This window comes from Stomoxys calcitrans, chromosome 1 (assembly GCF_963082655.1).
Source record: "Stomoxys calcitrans chromosome 1, idStoCalc2.1, whole genome shotgun sequence".
In the NCBI taxonomy this organism is placed as follows: Eukaryota; Metazoa; Arthropoda; class Insecta; order Diptera; family Muscidae; genus Stomoxys; species Stomoxys calcitrans.
In genome coordinates this window covers 260,544,423-260,567,963 of record NC_081552.1, presented here as the reverse complement: position 1 = coordinate 260,567,963, position 23,541 = coordinate 260,544,423, and the positions used below count along the sequence as shown (strand labels likewise).

At 39.1% G+C, this 23,541-nt stretch overlaps 1 protein-coding gene across 1 annotated transcript in view; it reads right to left on the bottom strand.

The window, feature by feature from the left end:
- LOC106094468 (gonadotropin-releasing hormone receptor) overlaps positions 1 to 21,663 on the bottom strand; it is a 78,706-nt gene extending 57,043 nt beyond the window's left edge. Inside the window, exon 1 of the mRNA XM_059369297.1 lies at positions 20,796 to 21,663. Within this exon, the coding sequence (XP_059225280.1) occupies positions 20,796 to 21,611 (816 nt within the window). The 5' untranslated portion in view covers positions 21,612 to 21,663. The remainder of the gene's footprint in view (positions 1 to 20,795) is intronic.
- Positions 21,664 to 23,541: the final 1,878 nt, after the last annotated feature.

Below are 23,541 nucleotides of genomic sequence, written 5' to 3'. Positions count from 1 at the left end.
CCATGTGGGGCTTAAATGAAAGGTATTGGGGGGGTAGAGCAAGAATTGATACCCACTTTCGGGGGCAATTTCCTGGGGTTGTACCCCTTCCCCAAAATATCTCACAAACAGCAATTTTTTACTGACCATCGCAATATGGGGCTCAAATAAAGGTGTTTGGGAGTAGAATTCCCTGAAACTCCCCTCAAAGAGTAAACATTTTTCGACCAAGCCAATATGGGGCTCAAATGAAAGCTAATTGAGATTAGATTAGAAAACGAATTTGATAACCAATTTCGGGGCCATGTGTTTGGGGGACGCCTCATCGTGTAAACTCCCCTTAAACCAATGGCAATATGTGGTTTAAATAAATGGTATTTGAGAGAAGAGCATGATTTTTTCAGGGCCAAGTGTCGGGGGGATCACCTCACCCCCCAAAAAAACACCCCTAAATCAAACATCATGAGAAAATCGGGCTGAAATAAAGTATTTTAAAAAAAATCCAAACTTAAATTCGTAGACCAATAAAGATCATATGGGTTTCAGATAAAGGCACTTGTACGGTTAAACTGTTAGTCAAGCGATATACTATTTGCGTAGCATGGTATTCATCACTAAAATCTCTTTAATTGTCGAAAATATACATTTAAAGCTAAATTTTGCTCCATATAAAGTAAAAGAAGGCGCAGCGGAGCGGGCCCGGTTCAGCTAGTGTACCATAAAGACCGATCTTCCCATTTGGCTTCTTAAGCCTCTAGAGGGCGCAAATGTTATTCAATTTGGCTGAAATTGTGAACGTGGTATTGTTGTACACCTTTTAACATCCATGACAAGTATGGTCCATATCGATGTTTAGTCACAGAATTATTCACATATGGTCCATGGTAAGATTCGGCCGGGCCGATCTTCTGACAACTTCATCTTCTAGCAACTCCATCATGAATTGAACGGCAGTAATTTTCAGCAAACAATAGACTTTTCAGCCATCAGCCTGCTGTTTGAAAAGTGCAAACATTAGGAAATAACAGCAGAAATACCTCTGTAAAAACAGTTAAATTAGCTACTAAAAGTCAGCGTACCAAGTTTGCTATTGTCTTTTTTCTTTGAGTGTATAAAATGTGCGGATTCGAATACTTGAGACTTTAAGGACTGCAATGCCCATTCAATTCGATTGAACTGTTGCAAGTGGTGTTTCTCCCAACTGTCGTCTGTAAGCCGAACTCATTATTTTAAAAATCATTCAAAGAATTTGCTAAAAGCTTTCCATGGTAGAACGCATTTCATATTCGACCCTACCGCATTGAATGTGCTTTTGCTAATTTTGTTCTTTTATATTTTTCATGAAATGGCATTATAAAATTATTTATCCTCATTTCAAAAAAGTTTCATTCAGTTGCAAACGAAAAAAAAAATATCCACAATACCGTGATTGTTAAAAAATCTTATTAAATAAAAATAATTCACAATTTAAAGAGGAATTATGAGCAACATGAAAAAGCAAAAATGAAAGACCATAATCCAACACGTATTGTCATAATGAAATGACCTAGACCATTTGTAGCTACCTCATTTGGTGACCCACCGGCACCACAGCGAATCCTCTTGAAGGGATTTTCCTTATATTAAAATATATGTCCTGGCCCATCGCAATGGCTATGGATATTCAAATTGAATGCCATTCTAAATTTAATGAGGTCACACAAATTGACTGAGTTCACACAGTCTATACCATGTAGTGGAGAGGCCGGGCCACTGTAAATTGTTATTAATGAGCGCCTGACGAACACTTCATACTTGGTATCTTTTTTTCAGTTTTCCCAATTTCGTAAAGGCAAAACAGTTTCGTAATGGACACATATATCAAAATGACACCCGAGTGGTGTGTTCTTGCAAAATGTGAATATAAATTACCAACGAGTGTGTTGCTCAGATTAAACTACACCAGGGAATTTGGTTGTAAAAAATTACTCTACTTAAAATGACAAAAATATATTTGGGGCGAAATGGGTTACATTTTCAAATGGGTTAAGTGAAAAGGCATTAAGTTCGGCGGGGCCGAAATTTGGGTACCCACCATCTCGGGTATATATGTAAACCCCCTTTCGTCACAATCCAGTGAAAATTGGATAACTCAGACCCTTTATCGGCAGATCGGTCTATATGGCAGCTATATCTAAATATAGTGCGATCTGAAACATACTTAGGTCAGATGTCGGGAGGCTTGAAATTACCCACTGTTTTAAATTTCAGCGAAACCGGGTAATAAATAAAGCTTTTATGGGCTTCAGACCCTTTATCGGGAGATCGGTCCATATGACAGCTATATCTTAATATAGTGCGATCTGAAACATACTTAGGACAGATGTCGGGAGGCTCAAAATAACCCATTGTTTTAAATTTCAGCGAAACCGGGTAATAAATAAAGCTTTTATGGGCTTCAGACCCCTTATCGGCAGATCGGTCCATATGGCAGCTATATCTTAATATAGTGCGATCTGAACCATACTTAGGTCAGATGTCGGGATCCTCAAAATAACCCACTGTTTTAAATTTCAGCGAAATCGGTTACTAAATAAAGCTTTTATGGGCTTCAGACCCTTTATCGGGAGATCGGTCCATATGGCAGCTATATCTAAATATAGTCCGATCTGAAAAATATTTACGTCAGATGTCGGGAGGCTCGAAATAGCCCACTGTTTTAAATTTCAGTGAAATCGGTTAATAAAAAAAGCTTTTATGGGCTTTAGACCCTTCATCGGGAGATCGGTCTATATGGTAGCTATATCTAAATATACACCGATCTAATCCAAATTTAGGTCAGATGTCGGAAGACTTAAAATAACCCACTGTTTTAAATTTCAGCGAAATCGGGTAATAAATAAAGCTTTAATGGGCTTTAGACCCATTATCGGGAGATCGGTCCATATGGCAGCTGTATCTAAATATAGTCCGATCTGAACAATATTTACGTCAGACGTCGGGAGGCTCAAAATAACACACTGTTTTAAATTTCAGCGAAATCGGTTAATAAATAAAGCTTTTATGGGCTTCAGACCCTTTATCGGGAGATCGGTCCATATGGCAGCTATATCTAAATATAGTCCGATCTGAAAAATATTTACGTCAGATGTCGGGAGGCTCAAAATAGCCCACTGTTTTAAATTTCAGTGAAATCGGTTAATAAGAAAAGCTTTTATGGGCTTTAGACCCTTCATCGGGAGATCGGTCTATATGGTAGCTATATCTAAATATACACCGATCTAATCCAAATTGAGGTCAGATATCCGGAAATAACCCATTGTTGCAAATTTCAGCGAAATCGGGTAATAAATAAAGCTTCTATGGTCTTCAGACCCTCTATCGGGAGATCGGTCTATATGGTAGCTATATCTATATATAGTCCGATTTGAACCATATTTGTGTAAGTTGTCGGGAAGCCTTAAACTACTCACTGTTTCAAATTTCAGTGAAATCGGCAGATCGGTCTATTTGGCCCTTTCAAGAACCTAACCAGCTTGCATCAAAAAGACGTATCTGTGCCAAATATCAGCTCAATATCTCAATTTTTGAAGGCTCTACAGTAATGAAAACGGACGGACGGACAGACACACAGACATCGTTAAATCATCTTAGAATTTTACGACGATCTGGAATAAATATGCCTTATGGGGTCGGAAATTGATATTTCGATGTGTTGCAAACGGAAAGACTAAATGAATATACCCCATATCCTAAGGTGGTGGGTATAAAAAAGAATTAGAACGTGCTAACATCAGTCGGGGTGAATCTTATAAACCCTCTACCTTGGATACTACCACCATTTGACACATTCAATGAATGCCTTTTTATACCCACAACTGAGGGATGAGGGTATATTCATTTTGTCATTCCGTTTGGCATCGAAATATCCATTTCCGAACCTAAAACGATATATTGTATATTCTTGATCAGCGTAAAAATCTAAGACGATCTAGCCATGCCCGTCCGTTACGTTACAATTCCCAGTTACGTTACAATTCGCATCGCCTTTGAAGAAGTACGGTCCAATGATAACTCCAGCCCATAAACCGCACCAAACTGTGACTTTTTATACCCACCATCGAAGGATGGGGTCATATTCATTTTGTCATTCCATTTGCAACACATCGAAATATCCATTTCGGACTCTATACATATAGTATATATATTCTTGATCAGCGTAAAAATCTAAGACCATCTAGCCATGTCCGTCCATCTGTCTGTTGAAATCACGCTACAGTATTTAAAAACAGAGATATTGAGCTCAAACTTTGCACAGGTTCTTTTTTTTGTCCATAAGCAGGTTAAGTTGGAAGATGGGCTATATCGGACTATATATTGATATAGCCCCCATATAGACCGATCCGCCGATTTAGGGTCCTAGGCCCATAAAAGTCACATTAATTATCTGATTTGGCTGAAAGTTGGGACAATAAGTAGTGATGGGCTTTTCAACATCCTTCTTCAATGTGGCTCAAATCGGGCCAGATTTGGATATAGCTGTCATCTGGACCGATCCGCCGATTTAGGGTCTAAGGCCCATAAAGCCACATTTACTATCAGATTTTGCTGAAATTTGGGACAGTAAGTTGTGTTAGACCCTTCGACATACTTCTTCAATTTGGCCCAGATCGGACCAGATTTGGATATAGCTGTCATATGGACCGATCTCTCGATTTATGGTTTTTGGGCCATAAAAGGCGCATTTATTTTCCGATATCGCCGATATTTGGGACAGTGAGATAAATTAAGCCCCTCGATTTACTTCTGCAATATGGCACTGATCGGTCCAGATTTGAATATAGCTGTCATATAGACCGATCTCTGGATTTAAGGTTTTGGGGCCATAAAAGTCGCATTTATTGCCCGATTTCGCTGAAATTTGGGACAATGAGTTGTGTTAGACCCTTCGACATCCTTCTTTAATTTGGCCCAAATCGGTTCAAATATGGATATAGCTGTCATATAGACCGATCCTCCAATTTTGGGTCTTAAGCCAATAAAAGACACATTTATTATCTGCTTTTGATAAAATTTGCGACAGTAAGTTGTGTTAGGCCCTTCGAGATCCTTCGTTAATTTGTGCACAGATCGGTCCAGATTTGGATATAGCTGCCATATTGACCGATCTCTCTATTTAAGGTTTTGGACCCATAAAAGACGCATTTATTCTTCGATTTCGCCGAAATTTGGGACAGTGAATTGTGTTAGGCTCTTCGACATTATTCTTCAAATTGGCCCAGATCGGTCCAGATTTGGATATAGCTGCCATATAAACCGTTCCGCCGATTTTGGGTCTTAGGTCCATAAAAGTCACATTTATTCTCCGATTTTGCCAAAATTTGGGACAGTGAGTTGTGTTGGGCTCCTCGAAATTCTTCTGCAACTTCGCTCAAATCGGCCCAGATTTAAATATAGCTGCCATATAGACCAACCTCTCGATATAAGGTTTTGGGCCCATAAAAAGCGCATTTAATGTCCGATGTCGCCGAAATTTGGGTTAGTGAGTTGTGTTAGGCTCTTCGACATTTTTCTGCAACTTGGCCCAAATCGGTTCAAATTTGGACATAGCTGCCATATAGACCGATATCTCGATTTAAGGTCTTGTCCCCATAGAAGACCAATATTTTTTGGATTTGGAACATATTTCGATATAGCTGCTATGGGGCATGAGGTATGCATTTTTTACCGAATTTTGACGAAAGGTCGTTTAAATATATACCCGAGATGGTGGGTATCCAAAATTCGTTTCGGTCGAACGTAACGGCTATTTACTTGTTAATTTATATAAGAGACTCATTAAGTTATGTGGAACGTACTTTTCACCACTTAAAGAAGCCGTGCAAAATTACCACGTTTAAAATTTCAGCCAAATCGGATGGTCATTGCGCCCTCTAGTGTGTCAAAAAGTCAAGATCTCAGATCGGTTTATATGGCAGCTATATCAAGTTATGTACTGATTTGCGCCATACTTAGCACAGTTATTGGAAGTCATGCAAAATTTCAGACAAATCGGACGATAATTGCTCCCTCTAAAGGCTCAAGAAGTCAAGACCCAAGATCGGTTTATATGGCAGCTATATCAAAACATGGACCGATTTGGCTCATTTACAATCCTAACCGACATACACTAATAGAAATTATTTGTGCAAAATTTCAAGCAGCTAGCTCTATTCCTTCGAAAGTTAGCGTGCTTTCTTCAGATGGACGGACGGACAGACGGACGAACGAACGAACGGACGGACCGACGAACGAACGGACGAACGGGCATGGAATGACGATCAAGAATATATTGTTTTAGAACTTTCTTACATGTTGGATACGTAGGATCGGAAATGGGTATTCAATGTATTACGAATAAAACGACAAAATGAATATGCCCCCGTCCTTAAGAGGTGGGTGTACAAACGTTTGAGTTTCTTCTAACATCATATTAAGAAGTGCCAAAAAGTTCCTGGGAAGTGTCAATATTTATGAAACAGAAAGTAAACTTCATTTCTTCTTCTACTTGGGGCAGAATACAAATTTTCTTGAAATTAAATTTTGTATTCATGATGTATGGTTTCTTGCTAAAATTTGTTTTTCTTAGTGCCATGTTGAGTTGTCTAATAGAAAAACATTTATAAAACAAAATTGTGTTGGGTGTTTTAGTATAATTTGTCAGCAGTTCCTTTTAATTTTGCGGTAGAATGAAATTCCAAGGAAATTTTACCATCCATAATGAAAATTTTTGGCCCAAATTTCTTTTCCATACAATATTTTGTCAAAAAGGCTATAGAAGCATGTATGGGAAAGAATCCCACAATGCTATTTGCACTGATAGAAACAAGTAAACCGTGCTTAGTTCGGCCGGGACGAATCTTGGAAACCCACCACCATGGGTTTCTGCCAAAAATTTCTAAAAGTTGATTTTTTTTAAAAGCAAAAGGAATGTTTTCAAAAAAAAAAAAAAAATAAAAAAAAGGCATTAAGTTTGGCCGGGCCGAACTTTGGATACCCAACACCTCGGGTATATATGTAAACTACCTTTCATCAAAATCCGGTGAAAAATGCAAACCTTATGTCCCATAACAGCTATATCGAAATATGTTCCGATTTGGACCAAATACTAATAAGTACAAGTCATTGTTCAATAGTGTATAACAAAATATTTCGTAGATGTATCTAAAAATAAACCGATTTGAACCATATGCGACACGGAATTCGAAAAGCCTAACATAAGTCACAGTGTAAAATTTCGGCAAAATCGGATTATAAATGTGCTTTTTATGGCCCCAAAACCTTAAATCGAGTGATCGGTCTATATGGCAGCTATATTCAAATCTGGACCGATCTGGGCCGAGTTGCAGAAAAATGTCGAAGAGCCTAACACAATGCACTGTCCCAAATTTCGGTGAAATCGGATATAGCTGTCATATAGACCGATCTCCCGATAAAGGGTCTGAAGCTCACAAAAACTTTATTTATTCCCCGATTTCGCTGAAATTTGAAACAGGGGGTTGATTTAAGCCTCTCAATATCCGACCTAAATATGGTACAGATCGGACTATATTTCGAAATAGCTGTGATATAGACCGATCTCCCCATAAAGCCCATAAAAGCTTTATTTTTTAACCGATTTCGTTAAAATTTTAAACAGTTAGTTATTTTGAGCCTCCTGACACTCGACCGAAATATGGTTCAGATCGGATTTTATTAAGATATAGCTGCCATATAGACCAATCTGCCGATAAGGGGACTGAAGCCCATAAAAGCGTTATTTATAACCGGATTTCGCTGAAATTTGAAACAGTGAGTTTTTCTGAGCTTCCCGATATCCGACCTTTATATGGTTCAGATCGGTTTATAATTGGATATATCTTCAAAATTTAACAGTGACATATATATTAGACCACTCAATGTCCGTGCCGAATTTGGGTGCTTAAGTTATCCAATTTTCACCGGATTGGGACGAATGGGGGTTTACATATATACCCGAGGTAATGAGTATCCAAAGTTCGGCCCGGCTGAACTTAATGTCTTGTTTTTACTTGCTTGTCCATAAGCAAATTAAGTTTGAAGATGGGCTACATTGGACTATATCTTGATATAGGCCCCATATAGACCGATCCGCCGATTTTGGGTCTTAGGCCCACAAAAGCCGCATTTGTTATGCGATTTTGCCAAAATTTGGGACAGTGAGCTGTGTTATGCCCTTCGACATCCTTCTTCAATTTGGCCCAGATCGGTCCAGATTTGGCTATAGCTGCCATATTGACCGATCCTCTGATTTAGGGTCTTAGGCCCATAAAAGCCACATTTATTAACTTATTTTGCTAAAATTTGAGTCAGTGAGTTGTATTAGGCTCTTCGACATCTTTCTGCAATTTGGATCACGTTGGTCCAGATTTGCATATAGCTGCTATATAGACCGATCTCTCGATTTTGGTATTGCTTCCATAAATGGCGCATTTATTATCCGATTTTTCCAACATTTGGGACAGTGAGTTGTGTTATGCCCTTCGACATCCTTCTTCAATTTGGCCTAGATAGGTCCGTATTTGGATATAGCTGCCGTGTAGACCCATCTCTCGATTTAAGGTTTTGGTCCTTTTCTTTGGTCCACTATTATTAACCGATTTTGCTGAAATTTAGGACGCTGAGTTGTGTAAGGCTCTCCGACATATTTTTGCAATTTCGCCCAGATCGGTCCAGATTTGGATATAGCTGAACGCCTGGGTTCGAATCCTGGCGAGACTATCAGAAAATATTTTCAGCGATGGTTTTCACCTCCTAATGCTGGCAACATTTGTGAGGTACTATGCCATGTAAAACTTCTCTCCAAAGAGGTGTTGCACGGCGGCACGTTGGTTGGACTCAGCTATAAAAAGGAGGCCCCTTATCATTGAGCTTAAATTTGAATCGGACTGCACTCATTGATATGTGAGAAGTTTGCCCCTGTTCCTTAGTGGAATGTTCTTGGGCAAAATTTGCAATAGACCGATCTCTCGATTTAAGGTATTGCGCCCATAAATGGTGCATTTATTATGCGATTTTGTCAAAAGTTGGGTCAGTGAGTTGTGTTAGGCCCTTCGACCTCCTCCTTTAGAAACTAAAAGCAGTATAGTTGGATTTTCAAAGTCATAGCATAATACAAATTCGTTCACTACTATTACCTTTTGATCCGGGCATATTTTAAGTGTTTTTATTTGTTTTCCTTAAAATGACGAGCTAAATATCATCCTTTCACCCACGTTGAGTGTTTGGTTCTAAAAAAAAAACAAAAGCTCCCAAATCTCTTTTAAATGTTTCTCGGGGCTTACTTGCCCTTAAGAAAAACTCATAGATATTTTTTAAATGTTTCCGAGATTTTTCTTGCCTTTCACTTCAAGGCTGCGTTTCCGGTGAAGCACACTTTTCTTACTTAGCACAATCTCTTTTTAGCTTAATAATGTTGTTAACAAACAGTTGCTTGTAAAAAAAAAGTTTTCCGACAATGTTCGACAATAAAATGAGCATAAGCAGTTTTTTATGCTTTTATTATCCCTTGAGAGGAATTTCCTCCTAACATAAAGAGCAAAGCACTTATTTGTTTGGAATTGTTGAGAAAACTATTAAGCAAGGCAATACTTTTAAGCCGGGCAACAAAAAATGAATCGACATTGTTAGCTTTACCTTAATGTCAATAATAACAAGTAAAAAGGTGTTAAGTTCGGCCGGACCGAACTTTGGATACCCACCACCTCGAGTATATATGTAAACTACCTTTCATCAAAATCCTGTGAAAATTGCATACCATATGTCCCATAGCAGTTATATCGAAATATGTTCCGATTTGGACCAAATACCTATAAGTACAAGTCATTGTTAAATTGTGTATAACAAAATATTGGTCTTTTTGGTAGCTATATCTAAAAATAAACCGATCTGAACCATATACGACACGAAAGTCGAAAGTCTAACATAAGTCCCTGTGTCAGATTTCAGTGACATGGGATTATGAATGCGCCTTTTTTGGGGCCAAGATTTTAAATCGAGATATCGGTCTATATGACGGCTATATGCAAATCTTGATCGATTTAGATCAAGTGAAATTGAAAAAGGATGTCGAGGGGCCTAACACAACTCACTGTCCCAAATTGCAGCGACAACGGCAACGAAACCTGAAACGGAGAGATCAGTCTACATGGCAGCTATATCCAAATCTGGACCGATTTGGGCCATAATGCAGAAGTATGTCATTGGGTTTAACTTAACTCACTGTTAATAATCGGATAATAAATGTAGCTTTTAAGGGCCTTAGACCCTAAATCGGCGGATCGGTCTATATGGGGGCTATATCACGATATAGTCCGATGGGCATCTTCGAGCTTGACCTGCCTTTGAAAAAAAAAAAAAATGAAGCCATGTACGGTTTCAGCTCAATATCTCCATTTTTAAAGACTATAGCGTGATTTAAACAGACAGACGGACGGACGGACAGACGGTTTTTTTTACCTTAACTAAATTAAATTTTATCAAAATACCGGCTTCTTTTCTCAGTGTACTTTTTAGGTTTGAACACCTTTATTCTTTACGGCTGTATGGACAACATAAGGTGTCCCTTTAAAGAATTCGTTTGGTTCATCATACGCAATAAAAACAATTTAAGTTAGTCCCTTTAGGAACAGAAGGATGTTATAGACGAACAGTAATTTGGGCAGATACACTGCAATGCCTCAGCCTTTGCTCGTCACGGGGAACCATGTAATGAAATTTACTGCCCTCGTCTTGTTTTCAATATTATTCCATTGAATTCATTTACAAAAGGAGAGTGCTAAGGGTAGGAATGTGTTGGTGCGCTCCAAAACGTGCCCAATGAAAGTCAACAGTTGCAAAGGTAGTTTGGAGAAATAAACTTCAAGGTGAAAAAAGTAAAAGTGCGTAATGTTAGGTTGTAGCGAATCGTTTATGCCCTCCATTATGCTGGCATTTCTCAAGTGGTTTTGAACGATTATTTTCGTAGATTGAGTCTTTCATTAGATAACCAGTAAGAAAAGGTGGGAGGAGCCGACTATATAATATCCTAACCTTCCCCACAATTATAAATAATAAATATATATGTATATGAGAGCTATATCTAAATCTGTACCGATTTTGATGAAATCTTACAGATATGTTAAGATCGGTAACAAAACAATCCATGCCAAATTTTGTGCAGATCGGTTGGAAATTTTAGCTACTATGGCTATTTAAGTGCAAATCGGGCGATACATATACATGGGAGCTATATCTAAATCTGATCCGATTTTGATGAAATCTCGCAAATATGTTAAGATCACTAACAAAACAATCCGTGCCAAATTGTGTGCAGATCGGTTGAAAATTTTAGCTCCTACGGCCATTTAAGTGCAAATCGGGCGATACATATATATGGGAGCTATATCTAAATCTGATCCGATTTTGATGAAATCTCGCAAATATGTTAAGATCACTAACAAAACAATCCGTGCCAAATTTTGTGCAGATCGGTTGAAAATTTTAGCTCCTACGGCCATTTAAGTGCAAATCGGGCGATACATATATATGGGAGCTATATCTAAATCTGAACCCATTTTGATGAAATTTTGCAGATATGTTGAAGTTAGTAACAAAACAATCCGTGCGAAATTTTGTGCAGATCGGTTGAAAATTGTAGCTACTGCGGCCTTTTAAGTGCAAATCGGGCGATACATATATATGGTAGCTATATCTAAATCTGAACCCATTTTGATGAAATTTTGCAAATATGTTGAAATTAGTAACAAAACAATCCGTGCGAAATTTTGTGCAGATCGGTTGAAAATTGTAGCTACTGCGGCCTTTTAAGTGCAAATCGGGAGATACATATATATGGGAGCTATATGCAAATCTGAACCGATTTCGATGAAATTTCGCAAATATGTTAAAATCAGTAACAAAACAATCCGTGCCCAATTTTGTGCAGATCGGCAGAAAATTTTAGCTACTGCGGCCATTAGAGTGCAAATCGGGCGGTACATATACATGGGAGCTATATCTAAATCTGAATCGATTTTGATGAAAATGTGCAGACATGTTAAAATAAGTAGCAGAACAATCCGTGTCAAGTTTTGTGTAGATCGGTTGAAAATTTTAGCTACTACGGCCATTTAAGTGTCAATTGGGCGATACATATATATGGTAGCTATATCTAAATCTGAATCGATTTTGATGAAAATGTGCAGATATGTTAAAATAAGTAGCAGAACAATCCGTGTCAAGTTTTGTGTAGATCGGTTGAAAATTTTAGCTACTACGGCCATTTAAGTGTCAATTGGGCGATACATATATATGGTAGCTATATCTAAATCTGAACCGATTTTGATGAAATTTTGCACACATATGTACCCCTTGAATAAAACACCCAATGCCAAATTTTGTTAAGATCGGACGAAAATTGTGGCTTTTACAGCCTTAAAAAGCCATATCGGGTGAAAGATATATATGGAAGCTATACCTAAATCTGAACCGATTGCTTGTAAAATCAATAGCGTTTGTTCTTGGGCCAAAAAAGGGGCATGTGCATAATTTCGTAACAATCGGACAACAAATACCTACCGACCTACACTTTGATTAAAAGAATACATGGACTCATAGACGGACAGGCGGTCAGACGGACATGGCTAAATCGAATCAGAAAGTGATTCTGAGTCGGTCGATATTCTTATCAATGGGTCTAGCTCTTCTCCTTCTTAGCGTTGCAAACAAATGCACAAATCAATAATGCACTGTACCACAGTGGTGGTGTAGGGTATAAAAATAGTTTTGTGCTTTTATACCCTCCACCATAGGATGGGGGCATATTAATTTCGTCATTCTATTTGTAACTCATCGAAATATTCGTCAAAGTCCCATAAGGTGTATATATTTCTGACCGTCGTACATTTTAAGTCGAACTAGCCAGGTCCGTCCGTCTGTCTGTCGAAAGCATGCTAACTTTCGAAGGAGTAAAGCTATCCGCTTGAAATTTTGCACAAATACTGTTTATTAGTGTAGGTCGGTTGGGATTGTAAATGGGTCAAAGCGGTCCATGTTTTGATATAGCTGCCATATAAGCCGATCTGGGATCTTGACTTCTTGAGCCACTAGAGGATGCAATTCTTGACAGATTTAACTGAAATGCAGCACGTAGTGTTTTGGTATCACTTCCAACATATGTGTTAAGTATGATACAAATCGGTTCATAATGTGGTATAGCTGTCATATAAACCGATCTTGGGTCTTGACTTCTTGAGCCTCAAAAAGGCGCAAATTTTGCGCACGACGTGTTTCGCTATGACTTCCAACAACTGCGTTAAGTATGGTTCGAATCGGTCTGTAACCTGATATAGCTGCCATATAAACCGATCTGGGATCTTGACTACTTGAGCCACTAGAGGGCGCAATTCTTATCCGATTGTAATGAAATTTTGCATGAGGTGTTTTGTTATAATATTCAACCACTGCGTCAAGTATGGTTTAAATCGTTTAATAACCTGATATAGCTGTCATATAAACCTATCTGGGGTCTTGACTTCTTGAGCCCATAGAGCGCGCAATTCTCATCCGATTTGGCTGAATTTTTGCATGAGGTGTTTTGTTATGACTTCCAATAACTGTGCTAAGTATGACGCAAATCGGTACATAACCTGATATAGCTGCCATATAAACCGATCTGGGATCTTGATTTCTTGAGCCTCAAGGGGGCGCACTTCTCATTCGATTTGGAAGAAATTTTGTACAACGGCTTCTCTCATGACCTTTAACATACATGTCTAATATGGGCTGAATCAATCAATAGCTTTATACAGCTCCCATATAAACCGATCTCCCGATTTTGCTTCTTGAGCCCCTACAAGGGGCAATTCTTATCCGAATGAACTGAAACATTACACAATAACTTCTACAATGTTCAGCATTCATTTATGGTCCAAATCGGACTATGACTTGATATAGCTCCAATAGCATAACAGTTCTTATTCAATATTCTTTGTTTGCCTAAAAAGAGATTTTGTTCACTCCAGAATCTCCACTCCATGGTGGAGGATATATAAGATTCGGCCCGGCCGAACGTAGCACCCTCTCCATTTAGAAGGTAGCTGACTAATGTCACTAATGGCAATTTTAAACATGTACTGTAGGCTACTACATCAACATTTTGGTGTGTTACCAGCAGAAAAAAGGTTGGAGTAACAAAAAAAAAACTTTTGAATGTGATGAAAAACTTTAACAAAATACGAGAATAATAGCTACGTGTAATAGACTACACGTGGTGGAATCTTTTTTTCATCAAATAATTAAGTGAGGTGGCTTGTTGCGTTTGAACACAAACGCAACTTAGCTTTTGAGAAATTCTAATTACGAACTGTAATGAATTCCTAATTAGAGGCTTTAATGGAATTTCTTGACAAAATTGTGAACTGTTATTTTTGCTTTTTTATGCCCTTTACCATAGGATAGGTGGTATATTCATTAAGTCATTCCGTTTGCAACAAATCCAAATATTGTTATAAGACCCAACTAGGTATATACACATTCTTGATCATCTTGACATTCTAAGTCGACTTACTGGGCTAAGTCCGTCGTCTGTCTGTCCGTCTGTCGAAAGCACTCAAACTTTCGAAGGAATAAAGCTACGCGCTTCACATTTTGCACGAATACTTCCTTTAAGTGTAGGTCGGTTGGGATTGTAAATGGGCTTTATCGGTCCATTTTTTGATATAACTGCCATATAAACCGATCCTGGATCTTGACTTCTTGGGCTTCTTATCCAATTTGGCTGAAAACCTATTTTAACTTCGAACAACTGTGGCTAGTATGGTCCAAATCGGTTCATAACTTGATGTAGCTCCCACATAAACCGATCTTGGATCTTGACTTATTGAGCGGCTAGGGAGGGCAATTAGTATACGATTTGGCTAAAATTTGGTATGAAGTGTTTTGTTTTAACTTCCAACAGCTGTGCCACGTATAGCCTAAATCGGTTCATTACCTTATATAGCTCCCCTATGAACAGACCTCGTATCTTGACTACTTGAGCCGCTAGAGGACGCTATTATTTTCTGATATGGCTAAAACTTAGCATGAAGTCTTTTGTTATGACTTCCAACAGTTGTGCCAAGTTTGGTTCAAACAGGTTTATAAACTGGTATAGCTTCCATATAAACAGATCTCCCAGTTTTATATCTTGAGCCACTATAGGGCGCAATTCTAATCCAATTTGTCTGCAATTTTGCTCAATGAATCTACTTTAAATAATCAATGTTGAGGTGTTTTCCAATAAATGTGCAAAATTTTGAGATCCTTTCTGGTCCACAGGCTGATCCATGGGGCTTATAGGTTGGTCACCTAGAGTATGTCGAATTTTGAAATGTTTGCCAAATAGCCATTTATAGGCCGATCAGCTTGATTCTTGTTGAAAAGATAGAACACGTAAACCCCTGAAAGAAACATGTGCAAATATCTGGAATGTCTCTTTGCGGTTTACGAGTTAAAGGACTTTTTTATACCCACCACCGAAGGATGGGTATTTTTTTTCATTCCGTTTGCAACTCATCGAAATATCCTTTTTCGACCCTATAGAGTGTATATATTCTTGATCAGCGTAAAAATCTTAAACGATCTGTCCGTGTCCGCCCGTCTGTCTGCTGAAATCACGCTACAATCTTTGAAAAAAGAGATATTGAGCTGAAATTTGCACAGCTCCTTTTTTTATCCATAAACAGGTTAAGTTCGACCATGGGCTATATCGGACTATATAGACCGGTCCTCCGATTTAGGGTCTTAGAACCATAAAAGCCACATTTATTATTAGATTTCGCTGATATTTGGGACAGCGAGTTGTGTTAGGCCAGTCGACATTCTTCTTCAATTTGGCTCAGATCGGTCCAGATTTGGATATAGCTGCCATATAGACCGATCTCTCGATTTAAGGTTTTGGGCCCCTTAGAAGGCGCATTTATTTCCCGATGTCGCCGAAATTCGGGACAGTGAGTAAGGTAAAGTCCCTCGACATACTTCAGCAATATGGCACAGATCGGTTCAGATTTCGATATAGCTGCCATATTGACCGATAAGCCGGTTTGGGGTCTTAGGCCCATAAAAACCACATTTATTATCCGATTTTGTTGAAATATGGGACAGTGATTTTAGTTAGGCCCTTCAACTTTCTTCTTCAATATGGCTCAGATCGGTCCAGATTTGGATATAGCTGCCATATAGACCGATCTCTCGATTTAAGGTTTTGGGCCCATAGAAGGCGCATTTATTGTCCGATGCAGCAGAAATTTGGGACAGTGAGTTGTGTTAGGCCCTTCGACTTTCTTCTCCAATTTGGCCCAAATCGGTTTAGATTTGGGTATAGGTGTCATTAGAGCGATCCTCAGATTTAGGGTCTTAGTGCCATAAAAGCCACATTTATTATCCGACTTTGCTGAAATATGGGTCAGAGAGTAGTGTTAGGCCAATCGACATTCTTCTTCAATTTGGCTCAGATCGGTCCAGATTTCGATATAGCTGCCATATTGACCGATAATCCGATTTAGGGTCTTAGGCCCATAAAAGGCGCATTTATTATCCGATTCTGCCAAAATTTGGAACAGTCAGTTGTCTTAGGCCATTCGACATCTTTCTTCAATTTGGCTCTGATCGGTTCAGATTTAAATGTAGCTGCCATATAGACCAATCTCTCGATTTAAGGTTTTGGGGCCATAAAAGGCGCATTTATTGTCCGATGCAGCAGAAATTTGGGATAGTGAGTTAGGCTAAGCCCCTTGAGGTACTTCTGCAATATGGCACAGATCGGTCCAGATTTGGATATAGCTGCCATATAGACCGATCTTTCGGTTTTAGGTTTTGGGGCCATAAAAAGCGCATTTATTGTCTAATGTCGCTGAAATTTAAGACAGTGAATTGTTTTAGGCTCTTCGACGTCCTTCTTCAATTTTTCCCAGATCGGTCCAGATTTGGATATAGCTGCCATATAGAGCGATCCTCAGATTTAGGGTCTTAGGCCCCTAAAAGCCACATTTATTATCCGATTTTGTTGAAATATGGGACAGTGATTTTAGTTAGGCCCTTCGTCTTTCTTCTTCAATTTGGCCCAAATCGGTCTAGATTTGGATATAGCTGCCATTAGAGCGATCCTCAGATTTAGGGTCTTTGGCCCATAAAAGCCACATTTATTATCCGATTTTCCTGAAATTTGGGACAGTGAGTTGACTTAGGCCCTTCGACGTGTTTCTTCAATTTGGCCCAGATAGGTCTAGATTTGAATATAGCTAGGTATGCATTTTTCACCAGATTTTGGCGAAAGGTGGTTTACATATACACCCGAGGTTATGGGTATCCAAAGTTCGAACCGGCCGAACTTAACTCCATTTTACTTGCTTTTTGTTGGAAAGTGCGGAATATCTTTTATGGCGGAATATCTTTTACGGCGTCCAAGAAACTTGACTTAAATTTTTTTTTTATTTTCGCAGAGTCTTGTCTCTTATTATGAAAGCACATCTGAACCGATGATGCCATGATGATGTATCTAACCGTTCCAAAATGGCAGACTTATTTCCACTGTGTGACGTTACAATCGATTTGATTTTGTTTGTGGACTTAACAGTTCGGTGTAAGACTGTTCAAATAGATGCCGTCAGTTTTGGAAACCATAATTTTAACGCTCTTAGAGTACTTTTCGATATAGGTGTGCTCCTCAATCGATTTCTATGACATTTGTCCTCATCAAAGCATTCCGATTACAGTGCTTTGTTTTATGTCAACCCTCATTAAAATGCATCTTCTATGCAATTCTCTTTTGTTGAAAATCACAAAGTTAATAACTTTATTGAAAACGATATTCAATTGTTCTTAAGAAAAGGCAAGAAATTCTTTGATTTCATTTAGGTTATATGCCAGCAAAAGTCGAGGTCACTTCCTTTGTTAGTTGAATGCAAATCGAAATGTTATCTTTGTTGAATCACTGATGGGCTCACTAACACAGTTAAAAATACTACCCAGTGTTTGTGTTTGTGTGAGTGGCAGTGACAAAGCGAACAATCAACCAAGTGAGGAAACTATGTAAAACAACAACAATGCTTCAATCGAACGAAGCCACACGATTTTGTTTACACTGTACGAGTGTACTGTTCGTTGTTTTTCCTATGCCCACTGGCGTGTGGTTGTGTGTTGTTGCCCATCTATGTCTTAAATATTGTAAATATGTGAGGGTTCCTGGATTATTTTAAATATGTACATACATCTATTCACAAATTGAGTTACATATAAGGAGGGAATATCTGTATATTTGAACCGATTTGATTTAGTCCATAAAATTTAGCAGAGGCTTTCAGATGAGTCATACCACATTCCATACTAAATTTCATGCAATCCTTTGAAAAAAAAAAAAATCCCTTGTAGTAACTACGGCCTAATAAGTGTAAATGGGGTGAATTATATATATGGGAGCTATACTGAAATTTGAACCGATTTTTATCAAAATTGATAGCGTTTGTCTTTGGGATAAAAAAGTGGTATCAGCAAATGTTCGTGATGATTGGATAATAGATGCGATCACCACCTTAGGACCAAAAATACTTAACAGGATTCCTTACCAAGCGTTACATCCATCTTTGGATGTCGCACAGTGGGATAGAACCAAAAAAAAGTAGTAAATAATATGCAGTGTGAGAACGGGTATAGACATCACTTTGAAAGTTGTGGTGTTAACGAGATCCTCTGCTAAATATCAAGGCCCTAGGTTGTCTGGGCGCCTATGGGGAGGTCCCCAAAGTTGGTCACCTCGGCCTTACGAAAGTTTGTTGGAGCTGCCAAATCTTCGTTTGTGGTCCGATTTCCAAAATTTTTTTGCTGGATAGTGCTACAGAAAATTCCGCTCGAGGTCTACAATATCTGACTTGTTTCGCGAATATTCGGCTTGTAATTATACCCTCCACCATACCCTCCACCATACCCTCCACCATACCCTCCACCATAGGTGGTATACTATTTTGGCCTTCTCTTTGTCTCTGTCTTTCGAAGGAGTGAAGCTAGCCGCTAGAAATTTTGCACAAATACATCGTATTAGTGTAGGTCGGTCGAGATTGTAAATGGGCTATATCGGTCCACGTTTTGATATAGCTGCCATATAAACCGATCTGGGATCTTGACTTCTTGAGTCACTAGAGGGCGCAATTATTATCCGATTTGGCTAAAATTTTGCATGAGGTATTTTGTTATGACTTCCAACAACAGTGTCGAATATGGTTTAAATCGGTCTATAATCTGATATAGCTGCCATATAAACCGATCTGGGGTCTTGACTTCTTGAGCCTCTAGAGGGCACAATTATTATCCGATTTGGCTGAAATTTTGCACGAGGTGTTTTAATATGACTTCCAACAACTGTGCTGAGTATGGTTTAAATCGGTCTATAACCTGATATAGCTATCATATAAACCGATCTGGGGTCTTGACTTCTTGAGCCACTAGAGGGCGCAATTATTATCCGATTTGGCTGAAATTTTGCATGAGGTATTTTGTTATGACTTTCAACGGATGTGCTATGTATGGTTTAGATCGGTTTATATCCTGGTATAGCTGCCATATAAACCGATCTGGGGTCTTGACTTCTTGAGCCTCTAGAGGGCGCAATTCCTATCCGATTTGGCTAAAATTTTGCATGACGTGTTTTGTTATGACTTTCAACAACTGTGCTAAGAATAGTTGAAATCGGTTCATAGCCTGATATAGCTGCCATATAGACCGATCTGGGGTCTTGAATTCATGAACACTAGAGGGCGCAATTATTATTCGATTTAGCTGAAATTTTGCATGAGGTGTTTTGTTATGACTTTCAACAACTGTGCTAAGAATAGTTGAAATCGGTTCAAAACCTGATATAGCTGCATATAAACCGATCTGGGGTCTTGACTTCTTGAGCCACTAGAGGGCAAAATTGTTAGCCGATTTAGCTGAAATTTTGCCTGAGCTGTTTTGTTGCGACTTCCAACAAGTGTTTTAAGTATGGTTGAAATCGGTCCATAACCTGATATAGCTGCCATATAAACCGATCTGGGGTCTTGACTTCTTGAGCCACTAGAGGGCAAAATTGTTAGCCGATTTGGCTGAAATTAAGCATGAAGTGTTTTGTTTTGACGTTCAACAACTGTGCTAAGATTAGTTCAAATCGGTTCATAACCTGATATAGCTGCCATATAAACTGATCTGGGGTTTTGACTTTTTTAGCTTCTAGAGGGCGCAATTCCTATCCGATTTGGCTAAAATTTTGCATTATGTGTTTTGTTATGACTTTCAACAACTGGTTCAAAATTAGTTCAAATCGGTTCATAACCTGATATAGCTGCCATGTAAACCGATATGGGATCTTGACTTCTTGAGCCTCCGAAGGGTGCAAATATTGTCCGATTTGACTGAAATTTTGAACGCTTCATGTGTTTCATTAGCACTTAGTATACCCCCATCCTATGGTGGAGTGTATAAAAAAATTAAATTTGCGTAATACACCGAACTGTGTTCAGCCTTTCGACTTCCATGTCGAGTATGTTTTAGATCAGACCTTATAGAACGACCTCCCGATTGAAGGTCTTCCACCCATACATAGCGTTTTTAAATGAATTCGGGCGATTTTACTTCAGATCGGATCATATTTCGATATTGCTTATGTAGGGTCATAATGGTGCATTTTTCACGGAATTTTAACGAAATGTTTTTATATATACCCAAGGTGGTTGGTGGGAGGGTAGGTGGAATTTTACTTCTTGAATTTTGTTTTCTTATATTGTTTCACTCACCTGCGGCAAACTCAATATGAATGACAGTATATAGGTGCCGCCCAACAGGCGGTAGCAACGCTTGGCCATGTTCAATGACTTCATGGGATACTTGACAGCTATCCAACGGTCAACACCGATCAGCACCAACACATAGGTGGATAAATACAAACTGAACATTTGGAAAAGCTTGACCAGTTTGCAGGTCCATTCATTGGCCAGCCATTGAACGGTGTAACACCAGGCTGCCTCACCTATAATGCAAAATCCCGTTACCAAGACATCGGCTATGGAGAGATGGAATATCAACGAGTAAATAGCACTCCAGCTATGACGTGAATTTCGGCGGGCTATACGTGTCTTGTAGATATTCCACATGGTCAGTACATTTCCGAGCAGAGAAAATAAGGCCATAATACTCAGAACATAGACTTTAATCATGGATGATTTTGATAGCTGTGGGGCATGCTCCAGCCGAATTTCATCATCCTCGATGGCTGGTATGGTGCTGGCGGGTAGATAGACATTGGGTCTGGTATACGTCAAGTTAGTGAGAAAAGCATAGGTGCTGTTGGCAGCGATTGCAGAGGCCAAGGATGACTGGGCGGCCACCTCCTCCTCCGGGGGTAGCCACTTGCGTGCTGTGGTGCTTAGGGTGGTCGCTACTGATGAGGGGCCTGCAGTGGGCAGTTCAACGCTCTGTAGCAACATTAGAGTGGTATTGGCCGCATTCAAAACGTTCTGCGTGATATTGGTGGTAAAACCAGCCGCCGCCTGGATTATGCCTTCCATGGATGGGACCCGGTCTATCTGAGACGTAAGTATATTTAAATTCATGATGATCGCTGTTCCTATTTGCCTCACACATTAGTGGTTGGGAAAGCTTTTCCAAGGGCCAATGTCCATACAGCTGAAGAATGCTCTGTATTGGAGCAGAGCGCTGTTGTGGTCTGGTCACTGTGATCCAAAGTCTATGTGTTTTGCGACTTCAAGTATTCAAATTGATGGCCCCTATTGCAATTTGTGTGCAGTGTGTTGGTGCCACTGATGAAGTTCTATTTTATTCCACAGGTTCTCGCACGAACGGTGGCAATTCTGTAAAAAGTATAAAACCATAAAAAACATTAGTGACGAGTTTTGTAGTGATTTCACATGCAATTCCAGAACACAGCCAACCATTTGAAATGGCTTTGACCTGTGTGCCCGCTTAGAATTTCAATAAGAAATTACAAGTGCAAGTTTTCTATTTAATTTTATAAACAAAGCGCTATTGGTGGATTTTATGGGCTTGAAACAAGTCTCATTGCAAACGAATCGGGGATTAGATAACCATACAAAGACAAGTAAAAACTAGTCAAGTTCGGCAGAGCCTTATCTTGGGAAACCAGCACCATGGATCACATTTGACAAGCTTTTTACGCGTTTTCTCTTTATAGGCAATGAAATGAAATAGTATAATTTAAGACTACTCAAGTAGTCAAGTCGAGAGATAGGATTATATGGCAGCCAGGTTATGAACCGATTTATATCATTCTGGATTCAGATGTTGGACGACATGGCAGAAATTGCACATAACTTAAAGTCCGATTTGGACCATAAATGAATGCTGAACATTGTAGAAGTCGGTTGATTCGGAAAAGAATTGCGCCTTGTAGGGGCTCAAGAAGCAAAATCGGTAGATAGGTTTATATGGGAGCTGTATCAAGCTACTGATCGATTCAGACCATATCAAACCATCTCCCAAATCGAATGATAATTGCGCCCTCTAGAGGCGCAAGAAGTCAAGTCCCCAAATCAGTTTATATAACAGCTATATCAGGTTATGGACCGATTAGACCCATACTTAGCACAGTTGTTGGAAGTCATAACGAAACACGTCGTGAGAAATTTCATTCCCATCGGATAAAGATTGCGCCCTCTAGAGGCTCAAGAAGTCAAGACCCAAGATCGCTTTATATGGCAGTTATTTCAGGTTATTTACCGATTTGAACCGTACTTGGAGGAGTTGTTGAATATCGTAACAAAACACGTCGTGCAAAATTCCATTCCAATCGGAGCCCTTCTAGGGGCTCAAGAAGTCAAGACTCAAGATCGATTTATATGGCAGCTATATTAGGTTATTGACCGATTTGAACCATATTTAGCATAGTTGTTGGAAGTCATAGCGAAACACGTCGTGCAAAATTTTATTCCACTCGGATAAGAATCGCGCCTTCTAGAGGCTCAAGAACTCAATACCCAATATCCGTTTATATGACAGCTATATCAGGTTATTGACCGATTTGGACCATACTTAGCACAGTTGCTGAAAGTCATACCAAAACATAACGTGCCAAATTTCATTCCAATCGAATGAGAATTGCGCCCTCTAGAGGCTCAAGAAGTCAAGACCCAAGATCGGTTTATATGACAGCTATATCAAAAAATGGACCGATTTTAACCATACATAGCACAGTTGTTGGAGGTTATACCAAAACTCTATGTGCAAAATTTCAGTCAAATCGGAAGAAAATTGCGCCCTCTAGAGGCTCAAGGAGTCAAGACCCAAGATCGGTTTATATGACAGCTATATCAAAAAATTTACCGATTTTAACCATACATAGCACAGTTATTGGAAGTCATAACAAAACACCTCATGCAAAATTTCAGTCAAATCGGATGACAATTGCGCCCTCTAGCGGCTCAAGTAGTCAAGATCCAAGATCGGATTATATGGCAGCTATATCAAAAAATGGACCGATTTTTACCAGTTGTTAGCGCAGTTGTT